The sequence below is a fragment of the Rhinoraja longicauda genome, chromosome 8 (genome assembly GCF_053455715.1).
Source record: "Rhinoraja longicauda isolate Sanriku21f chromosome 8, sRhiLon1.1, whole genome shotgun sequence".
Lineage (NCBI taxonomy): Eukaryota > Metazoa > Chordata > Chondrichthyes > Rajiformes > Arhynchobatidae > Rhinoraja > Rhinoraja longicauda.
The window spans coordinates 65,302,796-65,325,316 of record NC_135960.1 but is presented as its reverse complement, the minus strand read 5'-3'; the positions used below and the strand labels follow the sequence as shown (position 1 = coordinate 65,325,316).

Here is a 22,521-nt window from a genome sequence, read left to right as displayed (position 1 = left end):
AGAGTGAATTATTTTTTGTGCTGGTCTTCACAAGGTGGTGGAGCCAAAACTGGTCATTCAGTGGAAGGTTTAGTTTAGAGATACAGCACGGAAACAGGCCCTTCGGCCCAACGGGTCCGGTACCGACCAGCGATTCCCGCACACTTACGCTATCCTACACACACTAGGAGCAAATTACAATTATACCAATCCAATTAACCTACAAACCTGTACGTCTTTGGAGTGTGGGAGGAAACCGGAGATCTCGGAGAAAACCCACGCGGTCACAGGGAGAACATACAAACTCCGTACAGACAGCACCCGTAGTCAGGATTGAACCCAGGTCTCTGGCACTGTAAAGCAGCAACTCTACCGCTGCGCCACCATGCCACACACGGAAGGTGAATACAAAGATATTATGTCTTGTGCCAGCTGGAATTTAGAAGAATGATTGGATAATTGAAATATAGAGGATTCTGAGATGTTCTTGATGGGGTGGATGTTGTTGGAGAATTTAGGATGCGAGGCCCATCTGCAAAAGCAAGAGATTGCCCATTTCAGACAGAAAGGAGAGAATTGTATTCCCTCTGGATTGAGGGTCTGAAACTATTCTTGAAGGGCTATGGAAAAAGGATCTTTGAATTCTTTTAAGGCAAAGGTGGATGGATGCTTGAAAAGAAAAAGGTGGGTAGATTCTTGATAAGGCAAAGTCAGGATGAAACATTACTGTGAGTAGATGGGAACACAGAGTTGTGGCAATCATTGGATCAGCCATCAGTTTATTAAATGATGGCACAGGCTGGCTGGGCCAAGTGGCTACTCTTAATTTATATGTAGATGTATGGAAAGAAGAACCATCTGTAATGTCTTATGTCATACTGTTCTCAATAATCAATTATTTAATAACAGGGATTTTGTTAAGTTAAAAATGTTATATAAACAGAAGTTGTTGATAAATTGTTTTAGCTTCACATTGGTATTTCTGCTGAATTAATAACATCTCTGACACGCAGACCATTTCACTTCTTTAAAATTCTTCAGTCAAAACTGAAATGAGTAACATTTCTTGGCATTCACAGCTACTTCTCTTCCTCTGTAAGCCTGTTAAAATGCTTCATAAAAGTTCACTCCATACCCAGGGCCGTCTTTACAGCATTATGGGCCCCGGGCAAAGCAGTGCACTGGGGCCCCTACGACAACTACTCACAGGAATAAAAATGTAAATGGTCGATAAAATGGGGCCCCTATGCTCGTGGGGCCCCGGGCAAGTGCCCATCAGGCCCATGCATTAAGACGGCCCTGTCCATACCTAGATGAGGGAGGCTTTTCAACATTGTTTTTTAAAGTTCATTTTGTGCAAAAATCTGTTGATCCATGAAAGGAAAAACTTGTGGAGTAATATCCTAATTACATTTCATGCCTATGAGTGATTCTGCATCTATTAAGTCACACAATGTACTCCGTTGCAGCATCTAACTTTGCCGTTGCTAAGAACATCAGAAGAAATCATAACTCAAGAGCTTGACATCTCCGTTTTTCTGGCTTCCAATCACCGGTCTCTCTTGCACATACCTCCCCATGCGAGGGACTCGATATGTGTGATAACGTTTGACAGATACTCAACTGAAAGGTCAATATGTTCTTACGGCGATAGACTCCATTGTAAATACCCAAGACATCTTGGATGGCTTAATATATAAGATTGCAACGATGTTGGCAGACTGTAAAAACAACATTAGAAGCCCTTGTCAGAGCACCATGCTCTTAGCAAAACACAAAGGAACAAATAGAAGTTGGAGAAACAAGGAATTGCAGATGCTGCTTTACAAAACCAAAAAAAACCCAAAGTGCTGGGGTAACTCGATGGGTCTGGAGAACATGGATAGGTGATGTTTAGGGTCGGGACCCTTCTTCCAACTGAATGTGGTGGTGGGGGGTGGTGGTGGTGGGGGGGGGGGAAGCTGGAAGAGAGAAGTGGCAGGACAAAGCCTGGTGAGTGATAGGTGGATATAGGTGTGGGGGTTGATAAGCATTCAGACCATCAGTCTGAAGAAGGGTCTCGACCTGAAATGTCACCCATTCCTTCTCTCCTGAGATGCTGCTTGACCTGCTGAGTTACTCTAGCATTTTGTGAATAAATCGATTTGTACCAGCATCTGCAGTTATTTTGTTGTACATATTGATAAGCATTTGGTTGGACAAAGATCAGAATTGAAAAGGCAAGACGTGATAGAAGAGTTGAGAATTGTGAAGTCAGAGAATGGAATGTAGGTGGAAGGAGGAGGGGAGGGGAGAAATGGTGCAAGTCTATGCGGGATATACACCGATCAGCCAAAACATTATGACCACTGACAGGCGAAGTGAATAACATTGATTATCCTGGCACCTGTCAAGGGGTGGGATATATTAGGCAGCAAGTGAACAGTCAGTTCTTGAAGTTGATGTGTTGGATGCAGGAGAAATGGGCAGGAGTAAAGACCTGAGCGACTTTGACAAGGTCCAAATTGTTATGGCCAGACGACTGGGTCACAGCATCTCTGTAACGGCAAGGCTTGTGGGGTCCTCCTGTTCAGCAGTGGTGAGTACCTACCGATAGTGGTCCGAGGAGGGACAAACCGGCGACAGGGTGTTGGACGCCCAAGGCTCATCGATGCGCGAGGGCAACAAAGGCTATCTGAGATCTCCTGTGGCACAAGTCACAGAAAATTTTAATTGTGGTCACGGGAGGAATGTGCCACAATACACAGTGCATCACACCCTGCTGCGTATGGGGCTGCACACGGAGAACCAACAGCATATTAGGCAGGTGGTCATAATGTTTTGGGTCATCAGGTCATAATGTTTTAGCTGATAGGTATAAGTAAGAGTGGTGGTAAAATGGGGAGATAGATAAAATTGGATAATTCAATGTTCATACTGTAAGGTTGTAAGCTACCCGATAGAGGACAATTAATAACAACGATTGTATAATTACCACTAACCTCAATAATGACACACTGTAAAGACTAATGGTGCTCTCAGACATGGATTTTTTTTTAGGCACAATTCTCCAGATGATCTTAGTTATTCTAACATTAGTGATATCATCCAGCAGCTTAAATAGCCGAACATACTGAAAAGTTGTCGCAGATAGCAAATCATGAAGTAAAAAACACTATTTTTAATATGCAAGGGAAAAAAATAGAAGCTGAATGATCATAAACAAAGAAGTAGGTTTAAGTTTGTTGTCAACCAGAGAATTATTTTAAACTTGCTCTTTACATATATGTATACTCTCAACACATAAGCTTAGATTTTTTGGACCTTGGTACATACAGCCAGGTAATGTCTTGGTATACTATTCAAAAATGTTTCTGCTCAGTCACTGAGATCAGCATTTTCAGTGGCCTTCACAGTGCAAATTGTGAATGATGTGTCTTGGTTAGATCACAACTTCTACATTAATTGCAGCTTCAACTGCTGTGCCATTAATAATTTCTTTGGGATTCATGTGTTTAATTCCATGCATTGATGTCAGAACTGCTCGAAGAATGCTGAAGTTTTCACCATCATTAAAATTATAATTCTAGACCCTTGTATGCCACATAATAAAGTCGGCATTCAATAATGAAAGTTCATTGAGTGCACTTACATCTCAATATGGAAGAATGCATATGTATAAAGGGATGTAGTAAGCCATGTTCCACATGAGTCATTTTGTTTGTAGTGAAGGTTGAATGCTGCCTCTTGGACTTTCAAGGTTTTTCTTTATTTACTCTTCAATTTACCATTCAGTTTGGGGATGCAATGTTAATTATTTGGGTTTATTTGATTGAGCACAAACATTAGACCGTTTGGAAATATTGACCAAGTTGAAATTTGTGTTTTTAAAGCATTGTAGTGTTGTGAAGCTACAGATGATTGAAATCCAGAGGGTTATTGTCAAAATGTATCAGATCACCACTCAGAATTTTCTGTTCTTTGATTATTGGAACTATCTTCATATTTAAATTATAATTGTTGATTAAACTCTCTGCAAATTTTCTAGTGAAGGGATCAGTTTGTATTAGATCATCTGTTTACTTATGGTTAAGACATTCTCATATATTGAATATACACACATAACGTACATTGTATTCAAAGAAAGAATTAGTTACATTTTAGTCATATTTAACAATAACTTTTATTTTGTTAAACTAACATTTGTTTTGGACATTAATTTTAAAATTCCACTTTATTGCTTTAATTTGTGAGAGACATCTTTAGTTTTGAGATATAGCATGGAAACAGGGCCTCGGCCTACCGAATCCATGCCGACCATGGATTACCAGTTCTCACTAGTTCCATATTATACCATTCCCGACAAACTAGGGGGCAATTTACAGAGGGTACTTAACCTACAAATCTGCATGTCTTTGGGATGTGGGTGGAAGCCTGAGCAGCCAATTAAAAAAATATATATATATATACTGCAGGCACTGGAAATCCGAAATAAAAACAGAAATGCTGGAAAAACAGCAGATCAGGCAGCATCCGTGGAAAGAGAACCCGGCAACTTTTCAAGTTTGAGAACCTTTATCAAGGCAGAGAAAACAATTTAATCTAGATAGCAGAAAATGTGGGAGAGTGCAGTGGGTAGAACAAATAGAATTTCTCTGAAAGACTTAATAAATTGACTCTTTCTCCTATCATATATATACTGTTGAGCCTGCTGAGTTTTTCTAGCATTTTTTTTTGGCTAGAAAAGGTGAACAGAGGCAGGCGTGAAGGAATGTAACAGAAGGCATATAATAGAGATGGAGGCAAGGCAGATTAAATAATCAAAAGGACAAAGGTACAAATGCTACCCTGTTAATCCTCTATTTCCTTTTTCCTCATTCTTGTCAATGTTATTCCCCATTTCAACACTCTTGTTGCTGTTGCCTTCAATTTTATTGTTGCCCTTCCCCCGCCCAACACTTAAAAGATAGAATTAACAACTTCAAAAGGAGAGAAGGAAATGGGTGACGTTTCGGGTCGACACCCTTCAGACTCGACCCAAGACGTCACCCAGAGATGCTGCCTGTCCCCCAGAGTTACTCCAGCTTTTTGTGTCTATCTTCGGTAGTATTGTGTACAGTTTTGGTCGCCTAATTTGAGGAAGGACATCCTTGTAATTGAGGCAGTGCAGTGTAGGTTCACGAGATTGATCCCTGGGATGGTGGGACTGTCATATGAGGAAAGATTGAAAAGACTAGGCTTGTATTCACTGGAGTTTAGAAGGATGAGAGGGGGTCTTATAGAAACATAAAAAATTATAAAAGGACTGGACAAGCTAGATGCAGGAAAAATGTTCCCAATGTTGGGGGAGTCCAGAACCAGGGGCCACAGTCTTAGAATAAAGGGGAGGCCATTTAAAACTGAGGTGAGAAGGACCTTTTTCACCCAGAGTTGTGAATTTGTGGAATTCTCTGCCACAGAGGGCAGTGGAGGCCAAATCACTGGATGAATTTGAGAGAGTTAGATAGAGCTCTGGGGGTTAGTGGAATCGAGGGATATGGGGAGAAGTTGGGCACAGGTTACTGAGTGTGGATGATCCGCCATGATCACAATGAATGGCAGTGCTGGCTTGAAGGGCCGAATGGCCTCCTCCTGCCACTATTTTCTATGTTTCTATGTTTAAAACCAGCATCTGCAGTTCCTTCCTACATACATCAACTACTTCAACCTTGTTACACCCATGATCCCTCCGAACTACATAACAGTTTCAAGAGCACAAGGAATATGAGTAGCACAAAAGGCTTGTTCTACCTTTCAATAAAATTTGTGACCAGTAAGACCTTTGGGCTGAACTTCATCTTCCTGCTTATTTATTTGCCAAATAAATCAGTTTGAGCTGGTCCCTTATCTTAAGGCTATGCCCCTTTTCCCACAACTCCCTGTGAACTTTCTCTGTACTGCTTACAATGCAAATATTTTCTTATACAAGGAGACGCGTGTTGTTCACTATATCCTGTGTAGCCTTGGTGATGCCCTGTTTAGTCAAAGCCAGAATACCTTAATTTTGTACTTCATTTCTATTTTAATTACGTGCTTTTATTGCTCTAAATCCACTGTAGGCACACTAGTCGCACACTTTCGAACTCATTTCTGAAAGTAGCCCAGGGTAAAAAAAGTACAGAAAGTTACTTAATGCTTAGGGTTCAGTAAGCTTATTTCTGCTTCATCAATTTCTGATAACATTGTTTTCAGCTAATTGGGTGGCTGCTTAACAAAAAAGGCGGATTTAATGAAATCTAACCAGATATAGGAACAACAAACATTGCCTGTGCACATAGTTTCCCACACTACGAGCACAAGTAGGACAAAAGGATTCTTGAGGCTGCTTCACCATTCATCTCGCAGAAAAATACCGTCAGCGTTGTACTTCATGGGTACAAACTATAAGGTACACTGGGCAAGAGGACATTATACAATTATTGAACTTGGACAAAATCTGTAAGGTATTCTAGTGAAGGAAACAATATACTATTTATAAAACCTAACCATAATGTAGTTATGGAGATATTTAACATGGAATGAGGCCCCTTCTGCCCAACTCATCCATGCCAACCAAGATGCCCCATCTAAGTTAGACCCATGTGCCTGCGTTAGGTGCAATCCCTCTAAATCTTTTATGTACATACTAGACCAAGTGGACCCGTTGGGCCCAAACCACTCCTGCATTGGTGCAGCACCCTCTCCTCCCCCCCACCCCTCCCTTCCCCTCCCCCTTCCCCTCCCCCTTCCCCCCTTCCACTCCACCTCCCCCCTTCCCTCCCCCTCCCCCCACTCCATCCCTCAACCCTCCCTTATCCCACTCCCTCCCTCCCCCCCCCCCACCCTCCCTAGGAGAAAGATTTAAACTTTAAAATGTGAATAACTTTAAAAATATAACACCGATTTCAATGAAACTTCTTCCATTAGCATCAAAGGGACGACGGTGAATAAGTTGGACCTAAAATTGTTGCGCTATCGCGCACTGTTTTGCTGTAGTTCAGGAACAAACAAACAAACAAACAAACGAGAGTTTTACTACATAGATATCTTTTAAATGTTGCTATTGTACCTGCCTCAAATACTTTCCCTTGCAGCTCATTCAATATTCTACCTGTAGGGAAATAGATAGTCTATTCATACGCATTTAAAAATAGTACTGCTGTTGCAAGAGAACTAGGCATTGCAAACCTAGTAATTAAAATATTTTTATTTCAAAAACAACAAATAAAAGATGATGTCAGTCAGCATATGGTTCATTTGGAAAGGATAATCTTGAGCAGCTTGAAACCTGGGACTTGTGTTTATCCATAAGCTGTAGTATTGAATGAGAGGGTAGGTGGATAAATGGTTTCAGAGAATGTTATCCAAGTTCTTATTATGTCACAGTGACATCTGGCAGAACACCCACTAGTACAATGCTTTCATCACCACAGGTCCAATGAAATACTCTTTGCTTGGGTTTCAACAAAGAGGCAGAGTGCATTAATCATTCCCAACTTTACAAAATCTGAGCCTGAAGTGTGGGGGGGTGGGTTGGGGGTGGCGGGGGGGGGGAGAGGCTGGAGGTGGTGCGGGAGAGGCTGGAGGTGGTGCGGGAGGCTGGTTCTTCTGATGGCCATGGGATCTTTCCACGGTGTATCTGTAGGAATTGGTAAGTCATTGGGGACATGCCAAATTTCCTGTCTTGGACAATAGACAATAGGTGCAGGAGGAGGCCATTTGGCCCTTCGAGCCGGCACCACCATTCAATGTGATCATGGCTGATCATTCTCAAATCAGTACCCCGTTCCTGCCTTCTCCCCATACCCCCTGACTCCGCTATCCTTAAGAGCTCTATCTAGCTCTCTCTTGAATGCATTCAGAGAATTGGCCTCCACTGAGGCAGAGAATTCCACAGATTTACAACTCTCTGACTGAAAAAGTTTTTCCTCATCTCCATTCTAAATGGCCTACCCCTTATTCTTAAACTGTGGCCCCTGTTTCTGGACTCCCCCAACATTGGGAACATGTTTCCTGCCTCTAACGTGTCCAACCCCTTAATAATCTTATATGCTTCGATAAGATCCCCTCTCATCCTTCTAAATTCCAGTGTATACAAGCCTAGTCACTCCAGTCTTTCAACATATGACAGTCCCGCCATTCTGGGAATTAACCTAATAAACCTACGCTGCACGCCCTCAATAGCAAGAATATCCGTCCTCAAATTTGGAGACCAAAACTGCACACAGTACTCCAGGTGCGGTCTCACTAGGGCCCTGTACAACTGCAGAAGGACCTCTTTGCTCCTATACTCAACTCCTCTTGTTATGAAGGCCAACATTCCATTGGCTTTCTTCAATGCCTGCTGTACCTGCATGCTTCCTTTCAGTGACTGATGCACGAGGACACCCAGATCTCGTTGTACGTCCCCTTTTCCTAACTTGACACCATTCAGATAATACTCTGCCTTCCTATTCTTACCACCAAAGTGGATAACCTCACACTTATCCACATTAAACTGCATCTGCCACGCATCCGCCCATTCACACAACCTGTCCAAGTTACCCTGCAACCTCATAGCATCTTCCTCACAGTTCACACTACCACCCAGCTTTGCATCATCTGCAAATTTGCTAATGGTACTTTTAATCCCTTCATCCAAGTCATTAATGTATATTGTAAATAGCTGTGGTCCCAGCACCGAGCCTTGCGGTACCCCACTAGTCACTGCCTGCCATTCTGAAAGGGACCCATTTATCCCCACTCTTTGCTTTCTGTCTGCCAACCAATTTTCTATCCATGTCAGTACCCTACCCCCAATACCATGTGCTCTAATTTTGCCCACTAATCTCCCATGTGGGACCTTGTCGAAGGCTTTCTGAAAGTCCAGGTACACTACATCCACCGGTTCTCCCCTGTCAATTTTCCTAGTTACATCCTCAAAAAATTCCAGAAGCTTAGTCAAGCATGATTTCCCCTTCGTAAATCCATGCTGACTCGGAACAATCCTGTTACTGCCATCCAAATGCTCTGCAATTTTGTCTTTTATAATTGACTCCAGCATCTTCCCCACCACTGATGTCAGACTAACTGGTCTATAATTTCCCATTTTCTCTCTCCCTCCTTTCTTAAAAAATGGGATAACATTAGCTACCCTCCAATCCACAGGAACTGATCCTGAATCTATAGAACATTGGAAAATGACTACCAATGCGTCCACAATTTCTAGAGCCACCTCCTTAAGTACCCTGGGATGCAAACCATCAGGCCTTGGGGATTTATCAGCCTTCAGTCCCATCAGTCCACCCAACACCATTTCCTGCCTCATGCGGATTTCCTTCAGTTCCTCCGTCACCCAAGGATCTCTGGCCACTAGAACATCTGGGAGATTGTTTGTATCTTCCTTAGTGAAGACAGATCCAAAGTACCGGTTCAACTCGTCTGCCATTTCCTTGTTCCCCAAAATAAATTCCTCTGTTTCTGTCTTCAAGGGACCCACATTTGGCTTGACTATTTTTTTTCTCTTCACATACCTAAAAAAGCTTTTGCTATCCTCCTTTATATTATTGGCTAGCTTACCCTCGTACCTCATCTTTTTTCCCCGTATTGCCTTTTTAATTATCTTCTGTTGCTCTTTAAAAGAGTCCCAAACCTCTGGCTTCCCGCTCTTCTTTGCTATGTTATACTTCTCTTTTATTTTTATGCTGTCCTGTCCTTCTGGTGTGCTTCCTTGGCCCTGACATCAACCTGGTTGGGCCAGGACCAATTTATTGGTGATTTGACACAGGTTCGATCCTGACTACGGGTGCTGCACTGTAAGGAGTTTGTACGTTCTCCCCGTGACCTGCGTGGGTTTTCTCCGAGATCTTCGGTTTCCTCCCACACTCCAAAGACGTACAGGTATGTAGGTTAATTGGCTGGGTAAATGTAAAAATTGTCCCTAGTGGGTGTAGGATAGTGTTAATGTACGGGGATCACTGGGCGGCACGGACTTGGAGGGCCGAAAATGCCTGTTTCCGGCTGTAGATATATGATATGATATGATATGCAGAGGGACGTCGAACTTTCATCCATCTCCACTTCAGCATCATTGATGCTGACAGGGATGTGTGCACTGTCCCACTTCCTGAAGCCGATGACTTGCATACTGACCAATAATTACCCCTCATACAATATTCTCAGATCATTTGTTGTTGAAAGCCTATTGTGTATGAATTGCCAACTGATTATTTTCCACCTTGACAGTGCAACAGAGACAAAAATTTACAGCGTAATAGTATGCGGGTTATAACTTTGGTTTGGAGTGTAATTAGGTCACATAAATGTTTGTTGTTTTCATTCCTTCATTTGTGGTTTTGCCATCTTTTCCTGTTTCCAGCCCTGACATTTGCTGCTGCTTTTGAGGGTACACTTTCGATGAGCTGAAAAATTCAAGATAGTGGCATAAATGAACTCGCACAGTCCAATTTAACTTTGTGCTTCATTTTGTCCCACATTTTGTCATTGACGACTAGTATTCATTGTTGACCAGCTCAGGACAGATAGGTTTCAAATAAAAACAAAGCTTGAGTGTTCTCCTACTTATTTGTCAATAAACATCCGTATTTTTTAATTTAATCATATTTAATCAATTGTTTCTGACCATTGGCAATAGGCCCTAATTTTAGTTAACCAACAACTTTTTTTTCTTGCCTTTTGGACATCTGATGTACTTTCACCAAGGTTTGTATGAAGTATTTTGATAAATGTATTTTCCAATTTGGCACACATTTTGGAATAGGAAGACTAGTGATGGTGTAAATCATTTTATTACATTATTGAAAAAAAAATCTGATTTTTCTGGAAATACATTTTATTGAAGCAAAAATTCTCAGGAATGTGTCCAGTACAATGAACACTGTTCTTGTGTTAAAACTATATTAAATGCAACATATTGACCAACTTACTATGATTTATTCCTTTTTGTTTTGTTCCAGCTGATCAGATTCCATGGTGTTTACTTGCCCACATATGTTGTTGCAAACATATTATTAGTATTTGGAAGGCAATTAATCCATCTTTATAATGAAGGTAACAAACAAATGACTTCAGTGCTTTTTAACCAGTTTATGTGTAAACAAAATAGCCAAATGTCACTGGATGGCAAACAGCGCGGCAGTTATGCAGCAACACAGGGAACCAACAACTTATTCAAAGCCCCCTTTCTTTTTAATTTTGTCACATTGACTTTGCAGAATCCAGCCACTCTATCTTGAAATGTTTTTTACCTGTTCGTCAGGGTAAACAGCTCTGCTGACAACAACCATTAGTTCCTGGCAACCCATTCTAATCATTGAAAAGTTAACAGGACAGTTTGTGCAACTGCTACATTTAGAGTAGTTTCAGGGAACTCCGTATTCAGATATTATAATAACAAGGAACTGCAGATGCTCGTTTATACCAGGATAGACACAAAATACTAGAGCAACTCAGCGGATCACAATTCACAACTTCCCTGAGCTTAATAATTCACAACTCTTTATCCTCTCTGGCTCACACCTGTCTTTCTGTTCAACAATCTGCCTGTCAAATAACCCCCTCGCCTTTGTTCTCCTATTATCAGCCATGCTCTGTCCTCCCCCTCCTCTCTTCCAGCTTTCTTTCCCACCCTCCTACAATCAGTCTGAAAAAGAGTTCCAACCTGAAACATCGCCTATCCATGTTCTCCAGAGATGCTGCTTGACCTGCTGAGTTACTCGAGCACAAGGTGTCTATCTTTACGTTTTCAGATAGTTTTCCTTCATTGCATGAGAAAATATGGATAATTTGGTCCATAGAAGAGATATTATTACCGTTCTCTGTTATTGCTCACGAGAAAGCAGTGGATAGCCTTTGAAATAGAAGTGAAAATATTTGAATGAAACTAAAGGGCCTGTCCCACTTAGGCGATTTGAAGGCGACTAGGCTGTCGCCGACAGTTTGCCGGGGTGTCGCGGGCATGATCGTGAGGAGTCTTCCAAAGATCGCAGTGGATCGTAGTGGATCTCGGCACGTCGCTGAGAAATCAAACGGTTTGAAATCTCTCGGCGACAGCTGGCTTGTCGCCAGGCATCGTAGCTTATTGCGGGCGCTGTCGCATGCTGTCCCCAGGTTTGATAGGTTCTCTTAAGATGCATTTAGAAGACATAATATTAAAATAAGTAAAGTCATTTCAAAATACCATAAAATGCTTGTGTTTAACCAATTTATTTACCGTCAGGACATTTGACAGGTAGATTGGAGGCGACAGTTTGACGGTCAAGTAAGCGTGGGAATTTTCGCGATGTTTTTGGCCACAGCCATTACATTTAAAGTGGGCTCCCAACCCAGATATGCAACCCAGAAACCAGATATGCATCTCCCTTACATTTTCATAGAATGCCCACACACTTTTCACAAAAAGCCACTGAACCACTTTAAAAAATCTTTTTTTTAATACAGCTATTAGTAAATTGGAAGTAAATCCAGTTTATTCCTTGTTACAGTGAAGCTTGGTTTTTAAGTAACCCAAGGTGTTATAGTTCAAAACTCTCAAGTACTTACCGACTTGTCAGTGATTTCAGCGAAAACCAGGACGCCGGAGAAGCATTGACAGCGTGGGAATTTTCGCGATGTTTCAGAAGACGCTGAATCTCGACCTGACTCGGCATTGTCGTGGTCATTGTCATCGGGTAAAAGAAAAGTTTGGCGATCTGCTACGACTTTGACAGTCGCCGGCAGTCGCCAAAAAGATCGCCTAAATGGGACAGGCCCTTAAGTTTTCCAGTTGTAGGAACTCTGTCGTGTAGTCTATGTACTGCAAGGTGTATGCTTCATTTACAAACTGTTCTACACTAGCTGGAGACTTCTACACAAGTACTGATTTTATTAGGTGGCATTTCGTGTCGAGACAGTTCTTCTGAAGAAGAGTCTCGACCCTAAATGTCACCTATTCCTTTTCTGCAGAGATGCTGTCTGACCTGCTGAGTTACTTCAGCTTTTTGTGTCCATCTTTGGTTTAAACCAGCATCTGCAGTTCCTTCCTACAGATTTTATTAGTTGGATCTGGTCTGGGTTGCTTTAGTTATTGCTCAACTGATTATTTCTGTATGGCCATAAAAGGCAGGATACTTTGTTCACGATGGAAAATGTATAGGAGTGTAGTCTAACTAAAGAGTGCCTTCTAGTGGGCAATCACAGAGGTCATTACTAATATCCCAGGATTAATCTAGGAAACAACATTGAGTGTCAATATCAAAGCAAAGATAAAGTAAAGATCATGTAACAGTATAGTGTAACAGTGTAAAGATCATGTAACAGTTGAACTTTGCAGTATTGATTTCTCTTTGTGTCCATTAATCCAAAATGAATGCCTCATTGTCTGGTGTGTAATGGTTTTTATTCATGGGACTTAATCATTGCAGGCAGCACCAGCATATATTGCCAATCCTTGATGCCCTTTAACAGGTAGCCATTTCCAGGACTACTTGAGAGTTAGCCACATTATTGCAGGTTTAGAGTAACACATAAACCAGACAAGCAAGGAAGAAATATCCTTCTATCCAGATTGATTTTTAGGATAATCCAATAGATTCAGAGTAATTGTCAATGATGAGAATTTCACCGAGCATTAGTCGGCACTGGGCCTGTATTCGCTGGAGTTTAGAGGAATGTGGGGGGGCCTCATTGAAACATACAGAATAGTGAAAGGTTTGGATAGAGTGGATGTGGAGAGGATTTTTCCACTAGTGGGAGAGTCTAGGACAAGAGGTCATAGCCTCAGAATTAAAGGACGTTCTTTTAGGAAGATGAGGAGAAATTTATTTTGTCAGAGGGTGGTGAATCTGTGGAGTTCTTTGCCACAGAAGGGTGGGGAGGCCAAGTCAGTGGATATTTTTAAGGCAGAGATAGGTAGATATGGGGAAAAAGCAGGAGAATGGGGTTAGGAGATATACAAGTGTAAGAAAATAACTGCATATGCTGGTACAAATCAAAGGTACTTATTCACAAAATGCTGGAGTAACTCAGCAGGTCAGGCAGCATCTCAGGAGAGAAGGAATGGGTGACGTTTCGGGTCGAGACCCTTCTTCAGACTGATGTTCGGGGGGCGGGGAAATGGGTGACCTTTCGGGTCGAGACCCTTCTTCAGACTGATGTCAGGGGGGCGGGGAATGGCTGTCTCCTTTGTCCCGCCCCCCTGACATCAGTCTGAAGAAGGGTCTCGACCCGAAACGTCACCCATTCCTTCTCTCCTGAGATGCTGTCTGACCTGCTGAGTTACTCCAGCGTTTTGTGAATAAATCCCTGGGTTTAGGAGATGGATCAGCCATGATTGAATAGCAGAGTAGACTTGATGGGTCGAATGGCCTAATTCTACCCCTTTTCCTTATGACCTTACTGTTTTGAAGCCCCCTCTGCTGCCTTGGGGTATGTTTAAATTTGTGCCTGCAGATAATGAATCTGTGTTTCTGGATTCTTGGATCAGTAACCTCTAAATTGTGGTGCTGTGTATGAAAGATTATGCCTCATACAAAATACCTAAATTGGACTTGCATCAGTCAGAAGAATTAAAAACCCCTTTCATGTGATTCTGTTCTGCTTATAGGTCACTGTTTGGACTTCACCATTGCCTTACATACAGCAGCAAAACCGTACAAAGTTATTCCATTTGTCAATCTTGCTGCATTTTTTTTAAGGTATGCATCTTGATTTTAAAACAAAATAAATTTGTTCTGCCTCTTGCTTTGCTCAGTATTCCTGACATCGTTCACTATATTTTTTTGTTTTGCAGATATGAATGGTTTCAGGATGTATGGTCTCTTCTTATGTTACCTGAAAATGACATCCTTATTTTAAATAAACAAGGAATCTCCTCCTCGGCAATTTCGATTCTCCTTTTCTTATTTGGCACAGCGATTGTCTACTGGAGTGGAATCTTTTTTAGCTTATTACTTAAACAACTTTCTTTCTTGTGGTCACTGTTTCACAGGTAAGATTACCGTCAATTCAGTGTTGTATTTATTTGAACCATCAGCCATTACTGCCATAGGGCTAAGGGCTCTGGTGGGCTGGCATTTGTTAAGTATGTTCAGGAAAGTTTCCTCAAGCAATGTGTAGATGGAGCTACTAGGGAGAGGGCAATGCCTGACTGACTCTTGGGCGGTACGGTGGCGCAGCAGTAGAGTTGCTGCCTTACAGCGCCAGAGACCCGGGTTCGATCCTGTGTGCTTGTCTGTACGGAGTTTGAATGCTTTCTCCGTGACCATGTGGGTTTTCTCCGGGTGCTCTGGTTGCCTCCCACACTCCAAAGACATACAATGTATGTGGGTTAATTGGCTTGGTGTATGTGTAAATTGTCCCTGGTGCGTGTGGGATAGTGTTAATGTGCGGGGATCGCTGGTCAGTGCAGACTTGGTGAGCCGAAAGACTTGTTTCCGCGCTGTATCTCTAAACTAAACTTAAAAAAAGGTACAGGCGGCTTGAATCAGGTGTGTCCCTGGAGGAGTGTGGGAGTATAAAAAATGAGATGGGGAGACAGGAATGGGGCATGGGATAACTTTGTCAGAGAAGTGAAATCTAAGTACATTAGGGGAAGTAAGTATTTAGGGAGAGAATAGGCCCCCTCAAAGACCAAAATGGATATCTATGTGTGATGCCACAGAAGTTGGGCAAGGTTCTCAATGAATATTTGACCTCGTTTTTACTAGACATGAAAACGAGGGAACTTCGGAAATTTAATTGGGATAATCTGCATTACAGCAGAGGAGGTGCTAGATGTCCTAACATGTATGAAGGCGGATAAATCTCAGGAGCCTGATCAGTAATATGTTAGGACATTGGGAAGCACGAGAAGAGATAGCAGGAGCCCTGGCTGAGATACATGCACCATCGTTAGACATGGGTAAGGTGCTGCCAGCTACAGTGTAGCTAATATTGTGCCTCTATTTAAGAAGGACTGCAAAGAAACACCTGGGAACTATTGAATACTAAACAAAACATCTGTGGCAGGTTAGTTACTGGAGGAGATTCCAAGAGATAAATAAACATATATTTGGAAAGATATGGGTTGGTTAGGGATAGTCAGCATGTTTTTGTATGTAGGCGATGGTGTCTCAGGAACTTGATTGACGTTTCTGACGAAGTAACCAGGAACATGGCGGCCGAGCTTTTAAGGTTCCGCTTGGTAGGCTGTTCTGGAAGGTTAGATCGCACCGATCGAAGGAGAACTAATTGGATACACAATTGCCTTGATTTGGCAGGAAGTGATGGTGGAAGGTTGCTTTTCAGACTGGAGACCCATGACTACTGGCACTTTCTGTTTTGCTCAAGATTCCAGCATCTACCTTCCCTCTGATTTTGCATTTCACTCCCCCTCTTCCTTCCTTATCTGAATCCACATCCGCACCCTTTTGTTTCCATTACACCTCCAGCCTTTGTTATATCGCCACCTATCTGCCAATCACCCCGCCTCACCTGAATTCACCTATCACTTGCCAGTTTTTGCGCCACCCCTTCCTCGAACCTTTACTAACTTTTGCCTGCCGACTCCATCGGTGTGAGCTGCTCCATCCTTCTGAACAACTGCTGAGTTCCTCCAGCACTTTGCTTTTGAACTTGCAGGACTTTAATCCCACCATGCAAATCTCAATATATATTGCACTGATTTTGAGGCAGTTTTGTGCTAATAAAGTAGTCCAGTTTCAGAGCTTGTATTTTGCAGATGAGTGGTTAAATTGAGACCTGATTTGCCATTTGAGGTGCACTTGAAAAATCTCAGAAGCAAAGAATCTTTGCTTGTGTTTACATGTATCGTTTGAGAATATCTAAAATTAAATGATCTATCTGTCAACAAACTAATTCCCAAGTTGCCTATGCAACATCAGTGACTACAGTTCCAAAGTACTAAATTGGCTGCAAATTGAGGTGGCTGCAATGAAATTATTAAAGGGGTTTTGTAAAAGACAAGGTTCTTTCATTCCAGCCATTACCACACCAAGCTTAGCATAAAATTGAACCTTTCCACTGAGATATTAATTAATTTTCCCCAGTGCTATAATTAACAATGAACTGTTTAAGAGTTTTATGAATGCATCCTTCTTATTTGCAAATGCAATTACAACTCTTGGATGCTTGCCATTTCCATTCATGTTGTGACATTAAAATGACAGGTAACTGCTCTGCTCCTGCACAGTAACCCAGGAAATCTGCAACATATTTTGTTGAATTTATTTTCAAATGACAGAGTTAGGTTGTAGCTATTGGGCTTTGGTGCTCCCTCTCTTTTTCTGTGCCACTTTCCAATCAATGTTTCTATATTTTGTGGGTTTCTATATTTTACTTGCCCAATGTCATGTCTCACACGCCAGCTCCTTGGGTGATCTAAAATATGGTCTTAAGTAGATGAGAGGCATGCAGACGAACAACAGGCACAAGTAATGTACGAATAGCAGGAGGCCCGTAAATTATCAAGAAGACAGTTCCAAAATAAAGGAATGAGAAAGAGTCAGTGGAAGCATGAAAGGCAATAAGATAAAATGTAAGACAAAAAAAAAAACAGTAAACAAAAAGCTAGGGGCAGCATGATGGCGCAGCGGTAGAGTTGCTGCCTTACAATCCGGGTTCGATCCTGACGGCAGGTGCTGTCTGTGCAAAGTTTGTGCGTTCTTTCCGTGACCGCGTGGGTTTTCTCCGAGATCTCCGGTTTCCTCCCACACTCCAAAGACGTACAGGTTTGTAGGTTAATTGGCTTGGTATAAATGTAAATTGTCCCCAGTGTGTGTAGGATAGTGTTAGTGTACGGGTGATCGCTGGTCGGCGCGGACTCGGTGGGCCGAAGGGCCTGTTTCCGCGCTGCATCTCTAAACTAAACTAAAACTAAGCTGAACAAACGGGAGACAATTATGGAATGCAAAAGTTTATATTTTGTAATAATGTGTTGTGAGGTCAGGTGGGTCAAAACTCTGAGTGTGGTTTAAACCTTTGCTGAATTAGTTGATCGCATGTTTGCTGCAATAATGAAAGAATCAAATGGCATAAGGTTATTGCCATCAGTTTGATGACCCTGTGTCATGCTTGCCTTTTCCCCACCAATGTGTAAACAAAAGGATTTGAATTCTTCCTTTGCTCAGAACAGACATTTGTTTTCCTTTCTGAATAATGCTGTCATTTTTTAGGACTGACACGTATATTTGTCAGGGTAAGTACTTTGCCAGTGTTTGGTGGATTGTGATGAAGTGAAGATTTCCTGTCACATTTCCGCCAGCTGCAGCAATTGACCCTCATGTTAAACACCAGGGCTTCTCAATTAACCCAAGGGTCACACAATAGGAAGACAGGGTTCAGACTATAGACTCTTCAAAAACAGGTCTTCATCTTTATTGTAAACTTGTGCCGAAGTGTACCTTTCCCTGATAGTGCTTAACAGTTAGAATTTTTGAAATATCATTTGGTTTGCTGATATTTAGGCTACTTTTGGCACGGGTCTCTAATGTGACACTAAAATTTATGATTCTGTAGAAACTGTGAGCTGGCCCAAAATCAAAGATTTGCTGGTTTAATTTAGTCATTATTTGAATAATTCTGAAAATTTCCACTGTTGCAGATTTTATTTATTTACATTAGTTTAGATTTAGATTTAGATTTAGAGATACAGCGCAGAAACAGGCCCTTCGGCCCACCGAGTCCGCGCCACCCAGCGATCCCCGCACATTAACACTATCCTACACACACTAGGGACAATTTTTACATTTACGTCTTTGGAGTGTGGGAGGAAACCGAAGATCTCGGAGAAAACCCACGCAGGTCACGGGGAGAACGTACAAACTCCGTACAGACGGCGCCCGTAGTCAGGATTGAACCTGAGTCTCCGGCGCTGCATTCGCTGTAAGGCAGCAACTCTACCGCTGCGCCACCGTGCCGCCAGTTATACTGATCTGGCTATTATTGGACTGACCAATAATAGCCAGAGAGATTCGTGTTGAAATGAATTGAATTTATTACACAGAGTGGTGAATGCCTGGAACACATTGACAGGGGTGGTGGTGAAAGCAGATATGATCGCAACATTTGAGATGATTTTAGATAGGTACATGGATACGTGGAGAATGGTGGGATATGGATCACGTACAGGTGGGCAAGATTGGTTTAACCTGGCATCATGTTCGGCGCGGATATTGTGGGCCAAATGGCCTGTGTTGGTGCTGTACTCCGCTATGTTCTATTAAAAGGGACCTGCTCATGAAACAACTAAAATGTAAATATTGTAGGAAGATGAAATCAGAATTTTATATTAAGTTCTTGATGTGAATTTGTCACTGCTCCAGTGTAATTCGTTGTTCCCATTCTTACAGGCCATCAATTGTTAAAAGAACTGAGCTAATAAGTCTTCAGAGTTCTTGTATTGTAATTTTCCTCATCTTTATAATCTGGACAACCTGTGGTGCTGTCGCGCTCATGTTTGGTTACTTCCTCTATCTTTCAAAGGTAATATTTACTTATTCATTAGTCATCATATTAAATCATTCGCTGATGATCCATAAGGTAACGTTAAGGTAACTTTGTAATGAAACCAGACCAGTTAAATTACCATCGCATTTGATCAATGAAAAGTGTTTACTTTTGAACCAAGTGAAGAAAACAAAAGTAATTATATTCTTGGACAAACATTTTTTAATTGCATGACTTTACTTGCTGGAAAAAAAACACTTAATTTTTGTATAAGATCAGAGAAGCTGCAGAAAGTGGACGTCTGAAACAAAACCTGAAAATACTGGATACATTCAGTAAGCCAGACAGTATCTGTGGAAAGTGAAGCACTTACTGCTTCAGTTCAGCTCCAACCAGATTCCATCAACAGCTAGAAATTCCCCACATCTCCTTTCAGCATTTTGAAATAGCACTTCCTCTGTGACACCTTGGTGCACTCTTCCATCACTTCCTGTAATATGGCATTCTTCCATGCTGCCGCAGGAGTTGGAAACATTGAAACATTGAAAATAGGTGCAGGAGTAGGCCATTCGGCCCTTCGAGCCAGCACCCCCATTCCATATGATCATGGCTGATCATCCAAAATCAGTACCTCTGTTCCTGCTATCCCTTGATTCCGCTAGCCCGAAGAGCTAAATCTAACTCTCTTGAAAACATCCAGTGAATTGGCCTCCACTGCCTTCTGTGGCAGAGAATTCCACAGATTCACAACTCTCTGCTGAAAAAGATTTTCCTCATCTCGGTCCTAAATGGCCTAGATGCGGGAAGATTGTTCCCGATGTTGGGGGAGTCCAGAACCAGGGGTCACAGCTTAAGGATAAGGGGGAAGTCTTTTAGGACCGAGATGAGAAAACATTTCTTCACACAGAGAGTGGTGAGTCTGTGGAATTCTCTGCCACAGAAGGTAGTTGAGGCCAGTTCATTGGCTATATTTAAGAGGGAGTTAGATGTGGCCCTTTTTGCTAAAGGGATCAGGGGGTATGGAGAGAAAGCAGGTACAGGCTACTGAGCTGGATGATCAGCCATGATCATATTGAATGGCGGTGCAGGCTCGAAGGGCCGAATGGCCTACTCCTGCACCTATTTTCTATGTTTCTATGTTTCTATGTTTCTACCCCTATTCTTAAACTGTAATCCCTGGTTCTGGACTCCCCCTAAATCGGGACCATTTTTCCTGCACTTAGCCTGTCCAATCCCTTAAGAATTTTATATGTTTCTTTTCCTTTCACCTCTTTCATGTTTCTTTTCCTTTCACCACATTTTCTTTCACCTCTTCCATTGCCATCATGCAGGGGCCTAAACACTCTTTGCAGGTGAAGTGGCGATTCATTGTAAAATGCTCGCGTTAATGTGCATCACACAATATTCTCGTCGCAGCCAAACTAAACCCCGATGTGTGCTTGCTTAGCAGAGCACCTGTGCTCAGTCTGCAGGAGTAACCCAGAGTTTTTGGTGGCCTGCCAGTATAAGAATATGAGAATCCGCCGCTTTTCGGACTTTGGATAGGTGGCATTTGGATTATTGAGTGCAGTTCTGGATGTGGAGGCTTTGGAAAGGGTGCAGAAGAGGTTTACCAGAATGCTACCTGGATTAACTACCTGGCGGCACGGTGGCGCAATGGTAGAGTTGCTGCCTTACAGCGAATGCAGCGCCGGAGACTCAGGTTCGATCCTGACTACGGGTGCTGTACTGTAAGGAGTTTGTACGTTCTCCCCGTGACCTGCGTGGGTTTTCTCCAAGATCTTCGGTTTCCTCCCACACTCCAAAGACGTACAGGTATGTAGGTTAATTGACTGGGTAAATGTAAAAATTGTCCCTAGTGTGTGTAAGATAGTGTTAATGTGCGGGGATCGCTGGGCGGCGCGGACTTGGTGGGCCGAAAAGGCCTGTTTCCGCGCTGTATCTGAAATATAAATTAAAACAATTAATGAAGTATTACCTGTAAGGAGAGGTTGGACAAACCTAGCTTGTTTTCTCTGCTGGGGGAGACCCAATAGAAGTATACAAAATTCTAAGTGCATAGATAGGGTAGACAGTTAAAACCTTTTTCCCCAGGGTGAAGATGTCAAAGTCAAGAGGGCATGGCTTTATGGTGAGGGGGACAGATGTTTAAAGCAGATGTGCAAGGCATTTTTTATGTTACACAGAGAGTGATGGGTGCCATAAACGCCCTGCTGGAGGTGGTGGTGGAGGAGGCAGATATGATTTTTAAGAGGACTTTTACGAGGCTTTTAGATAGGCACGAGGTTATGCAGGGAAAGAAGGGATATGGATCTCATGCAGGCAGAGGACATTAATTTAACTTGGTGCCATGTTCAGCACAACACTGTGGTCTGCTGGGTATGTCCCTGTGCTTTAGTGTTCTGTGTGCAATGCCCATGCTTTGATTGGCCTTGTTGAAGTTATTCTCAAGTTTGGATTCTTTTCTCTGGGACGCCAGTGGTTGCGGGGATCCTGACAGAAATACATAAAATTATGAGAGGCATAGGTAGGGGTAGACAGTCAGAACTTTTTTCCCAGGATGGAAAAATTAAATACTGGAGGGCACAGCTTTATGGTGAGAGGGACAAAGTTTAAAGGAGATGTGCAGGTCAACTTTTTTACACAGAGGGTGGTGAATGCCAAGAACATGCTGTCAGGGTTGGTGGTTGAGAAAGATACAATTGTGTATGTATTAGGTTTTAGGATAGGCATATGGACATGAAGGGAATGGAGGGGTATGGATTATACACACGTAAATATGAGATGGACTTGGCATCATGTTCGGCATAGACATTGTGGGCCAAGGTGTTATTGTGCTGTACTGTTCTATCTTCTATTTTTACATTATAAAAGTGTGAACATATCAACCCTCCAAATTTAATCAAAAATAATCATTCTGATTTACTTTTCCGTTGCAGTTAATTATTTTGCACGCAACACAAAACTAGACATGATTAAGCGTTACCAAGGCACCAGCCAGATAGGTGACGGGTTCCATTGAGTTATATTCCATTATTTTGCTTCAGCATTCTGTTATCTGTTTTGATTGCTCTTCCACAATGGTCCGATATGTTGAGCAAGAATCAAACATCTTGGATTCTC

General features: G+C 42.2%; 1 protein-coding gene across 2 annotated transcripts in view; it reads left to right on the top strand.

Moving 5' to 3' along the window:
* pgap1 (post-GPI attachment to proteins inositol deacylase 1) overlaps positions 1 to 22,521 on the top strand; it is a 113,767-nt gene that overhangs the window by 70,934 nt on the left and 20,312 nt on the right. For both annotated transcript variants that reach the window (XM_078404140.1, XM_078404139.1), the window contains 4 exons: positions 10,932 to 11,025; positions 14,558 to 14,648; positions 14,744 to 14,941; positions 19,302 to 19,434. In XM_078404140.1, coding sequence (XP_078260266.1) covers positions 10,932 to 11,025; positions 14,558 to 14,648; positions 14,744 to 14,941; positions 19,302 to 19,434 — 516 coding nt within the window. The remainder of the gene's footprint in view (positions 1 to 10,931; positions 11,026 to 14,557; positions 14,649 to 14,743; positions 14,942 to 19,301; positions 19,435 to 22,521) is intronic.